At 46.2% G+C, this 4,095-nt stretch overlaps 2 protein-coding genes across 2 annotated transcripts in view; one reads left to right on the top strand and one right to left on the bottom strand.

Annotated features, from left to right (window-relative positions):
- Nucleotides 1-636, bottom strand: part of CATSPER2 (cation channel sperm associated 2) — a 15,463-nt gene extending 14,827 nt beyond the window's left edge. The window contains exon 1 of the mRNA XM_007467538.1: nucleotides 177-636. The gene's annotated coding sequence lies outside the window, so the exon portion shown is untranslated. The remainder of the gene's footprint in view (nucleotides 1-176) is intronic.
- The window catches only part of PDIA3 (protein disulfide isomerase family A member 3), a 22,909-nt gene continuing 18,897 nt past the window's right edge, over nucleotides 84-4,095 (top strand). The window contains exon 1 of the mRNA XM_007467539.1: nucleotides 84-352. Within this exon, the coding sequence (XP_007467601.1) occupies nucleotides 186-352 (167 nt within the window). The 5' untranslated portion in view covers nucleotides 84-185. The remainder of the gene's footprint in view (nucleotides 353-4,095) is intronic.

The following is a 4,095-nucleotide window of genomic DNA, read 5'->3' as shown; positions in this document are numbered from 1 at the left end:
CCCCCAGCCAACCGGCGGCTGCCACACTACGGCCCGAGCCGGGCTGGGGGGTTGGGACCTCCGGCTGCGGGGCCGACTGGGCCAGAAGCGCGAGCGCAGGCTGAGGGCTCGTGGTTCCTTGCCCGGCCTCCGCAGTCCCCGCCGAACCTTGACCCTCCTGGCCGCCGCCGCTTCACGTAGTCGCCATGCGCCTCCGCCGCCTAGCGCTGTTCCCGGGCCTGGCGCTGCTCCTCGCCGCGGCCCGCCTCGCCGCTGCCTCTGACGTGCTGGAACTCACGGACGACAACTTCGAGAGTCGCATCTCCGACACGGGCTCTGCAGGCCTCATGCTTGTCGAGTTCTTCGCCCCCTGGTGAGGCCATTTAGCCGGGGCGGGAGAGGGAGGGCCGGGTGGGCAGGGGGCGAAGGCGCGGGGACGGTAGGGCCTACGCAGCGCCGGCGCCCTCCATCGTTCCCCCGAGCCCGGCTGAGGCCGGCAGGTTTTCCACCCACCGGGGAGCCGAGCTGCCTCGCGGAGAGCGGAGACGTCGGTACTGATGGCCTGGGAGCGAGATCCGAGAAGGAGAACGCGAAGGCCCCTCTCGCGCAGGGCCACATCCTTACCTCGGTGCTCCTGCGGCACTTCCTATCTGCAGAGGGTTTCACCCCCTGCACCCCATCCTCCCTCGATTGGTATCTTTAGAGTTTCTGGGTGAGTCCGTTTTACTGTTTTCCATTCTATAGACGAGGCATCTCAAGGCCTTATGTTGGAAGCCAACGTTTCACCAAGTGCAGCGGCCCTGGGCCCCCAGGATACTTCCTTTCTTCTTGCCCCACGCAGCCGTTGGTTTCTAGCCAAGGTCAGAGTGGCTGCAGAATGGTCGTAAGTGCTCTCTTAAGGAAGGCACTTATTTGTCCATCGCCAGGTGCACACTTTCTCCATTAAACTGATCATTTCTCAGCACCATCAGAATTCCGTTAAAAAGAGTAGGTGAACAGATTCCGTCAGGATCTGTCTAAATGGTCAGTTTTAATTAGGATTTCTGAAAAATGCCAAAGAAGACCCCAGTGAGAAAGTAATCAGTGTTGGAGAAATACTCCACTTGAGAGTGCTTTAACTGAACTAGGATGTAAATTACTTAGGATAGAACTAACTGGAAATAAAAAGCTGGGGGTGGGGTGGGAGTGGGGAAAGAGCAAATAGGATTTCTGACCCAGTAAACCTGAGCGTTGTTATTTTAACTCCCACATCTTTACCATAGCAAACAATGATTATCTTAACGCTGGGGACAGCTCAGTATAACCACGCTACAGTACTTAAGTTTTCTCCTGCCACAGTGACCCTTAATTAAAAACTATTTGTATTCAAAAGTCTCAGTAAAAGAAAGTTAGTGGATAACTTTCACTTGCTTCTAACTCTGGTCTTCACTCTGCAGGGGCTCAGCTGACTTGAGGGTTACACTAGAAGTCCTATAATGAAGACCACCTGAGCCAGAAGGGTGTGCTTAGAGGCAGCAGCACATTTTGTTTTCAGCTTCTGACAGGTTTTGCATCCAGGGCATTACCGCGACTAACTGGCAGTACTGATTACACATCATAGGTGGTCTTTACACGTCCCTAGAAATCACGTTCTCTTAGAAACAACTCTTCCCAATCATGTAACCATGCTGTTAGCTTTGAGGGGGTGTTACTGTAATTAGAATGGCTGTATGGAGTTGTATCAAAACTGGGAGGTGCCTCTGACTACAGGGGTCCACATGAAGTGAATTGCTGGAGAACTGTGGGCTATTAGACTATTAGTTTAAAGCAGATTTTTTTTCCCCCGATTGAAAGTGATCTATGCTACTTTAAATTGCTGCATGTGCTTCCCTAAAAACTACATATCCCATCATGCACTAAACTATCCCTAAAGTTGGGTGGATCACTGCTGTGGTGTCTCCATGTAATTGGTCTGGAAGGTAAAGTCATCCTCCACAATGCCTACAAGAAGGATCAGTTTTCTGAATGAGTAATTTGGAATCAAGGAAGTCTCCTGTTGATAATGTCCTTATTTCTTCACATTCAACTCTTTTATTTATTAATATCTCAGCTGGAAATGCTCTCTAACTGCCTTGTACTCCTGTTATAAGTTAGATAGGAACAGTTAAAGAATCCTTATTAAGAGTAAAATGGACCCATTTTGAACAAGTTTTTCTCATTTGTTTTAGGGTATTTTTTCCACTTTCATTTTACAAGTGAAAGTGAAAGATTTCTTTACAGCTGACTCTGTAGACTAATATTTCCATTATGGAGTCAGTCATCTATATAGTTTGTAAGAATGGGAGTATCTGAATTTCTCTGGAAGTAAATAGAACTATTTAAATGTTTGTGATAATTTCTGAATATTTATTAGTCTTAAGTCTTCAGCATCTACCTGTGTTGTTAGATTTGTGCCCTGCCCTCTAGGATAGTAGTATTAATTGATGATATTTGATACACAGTGTTTCTAGAGTATAGAAAAAGACTATGTGGATAGTATAAAATGGAATATTTAATATTTCTTCTTATACACACTGATTCTTTTACTTGGAATTCCCTCCCCTCCCCACCCCCAGTTGATCTTTTCAACAAGATTTAGCTCAAAAGTGATTTCTTCCTTCCCTGGACAACTAACTGGTTGTTCCCTCCTCTCTATTGGGACCTAATAATATTATCACCCCTGCCAGACTGATGTTCCTACAGGGAAAGGACTATATCAGTTTTTCTTCTATCAGAGGCTAAAGTAGCATGAGGCACATGACAGGCATGAAGTAATGATTGTTGGGTGAGTATATGTTGGGAGTCATTATTAACTGCTGGGTGCCATCCCTGAAGGTGAATGGGATTATTTGTGTTTTAGTATTATCTAGTAGTAGGTGAAAGAAGTAGTGGTAAAACTTGATGATCACCTTCAAAATCCACCTAAATTCCATTCCTGGTGAATTTAAAGAGGGCAATCTCCTCCAGCCTTATTGGAACTTGTTAGGTCCTCCCTTTGGACATTTGATGATGTTGTGGATATTAACAATGCTTAAGGCAATGGTTTTCAGTCCCAGCCTTGCCACTTATACACACTCCCCCTACACCTCTGGTTATCTCCTGGATTCCTAGAGGAATCATTCAGTAAGTCCCAGGGTGGGGCCTAGGCACACAGGTTTTTTTGGTTTGTTTTGTTTTTTAATTTATTTAATTTTATTTATTTTTGGCTGCGTTCGGTCTTCGTTGCTGTATGTGGACTTTCTCTAGTTGCTGCAAGCGGGGGCTCCTCTTTGTTGCGATGCACGGGCTTCTTATTGAGGTGGCCTATCTTGTTGTGGAGCACGGGCTCTAGGCACGTGGGCTTCAGTAGTTGTGGCATGCAGGCTCAGTAGTTGTGGCTTGTGGGCTCTAGAGTGCAGGCTCAGAAGTTGTGGCACATGGGCTTAGTTGCTCCGTGGCATGTGGGATCCTCCTGGACCAGGGGAACCCATGTCCCCTGCATTGGCAGGCGGATTCTCAACCACTGTGCCACCAGGGAAGTCCCTGTTTTTTTTTTTTTAAATGCTTAATGGATATTTTTTATATGCATCTGTTTTGAGACCCACTGGTCTGGCCCAATTATTTTGTACTATTTTTTTTTTCTCTTCAGGTGTTTAAAGGTAGTTGAGGTGAAACTTCTTAAATCTGTTGTCTGTCTTCTTGACAATTACTATATACGTATTCAACAGAAATCTCTTAATACATATAACACATTTATTATCTCTTAACCAAAAAAAAAGCCCTTCATAGTTTTTTTAACCAATATTTTGTAATTCTCAGTGTACAGTTCTTATTGCCTCTCGATAAATTTATTCCTAATTACTTTTTTTTTCTTTTTTTGGCTGCACTGGCTCTTCGTTGTGGCACGTGGGCTCCAGAGCGCGTGGGCTCAGTAGTTGAGGCACGCGGACTTAGTTGCCCTGCGACATGTGGGATTAGTTACCCAGGGATCGAACCCATGTACCCTGCATTGGAAGGCGGATTCTTTTGGGGTTTTTTTTTTTTTTTTCCCGGTATGCGGGCCTCTCACTGTTGTGGCCTCTCCCGTTGCGGAGCACAGGCTCTGGACACGCAGGCTTA

This window comes from Lipotes vexillifer, unplaced genomic scaffold (assembly GCF_000442215.2).
Source record: "Lipotes vexillifer unplaced genomic scaffold, Lipotes_vexillifer_v1.1 scaffold722, whole genome shotgun sequence".
Taxonomy (NCBI): Eukaryota; Metazoa; Chordata; class Mammalia; order Artiodactyla; family Lipotidae; genus Lipotes; species Lipotes vexillifer.
Note: the sequence above shows the minus strand (reverse complement) of the source record. Positions and strands in the feature narration are given on the sequence as shown.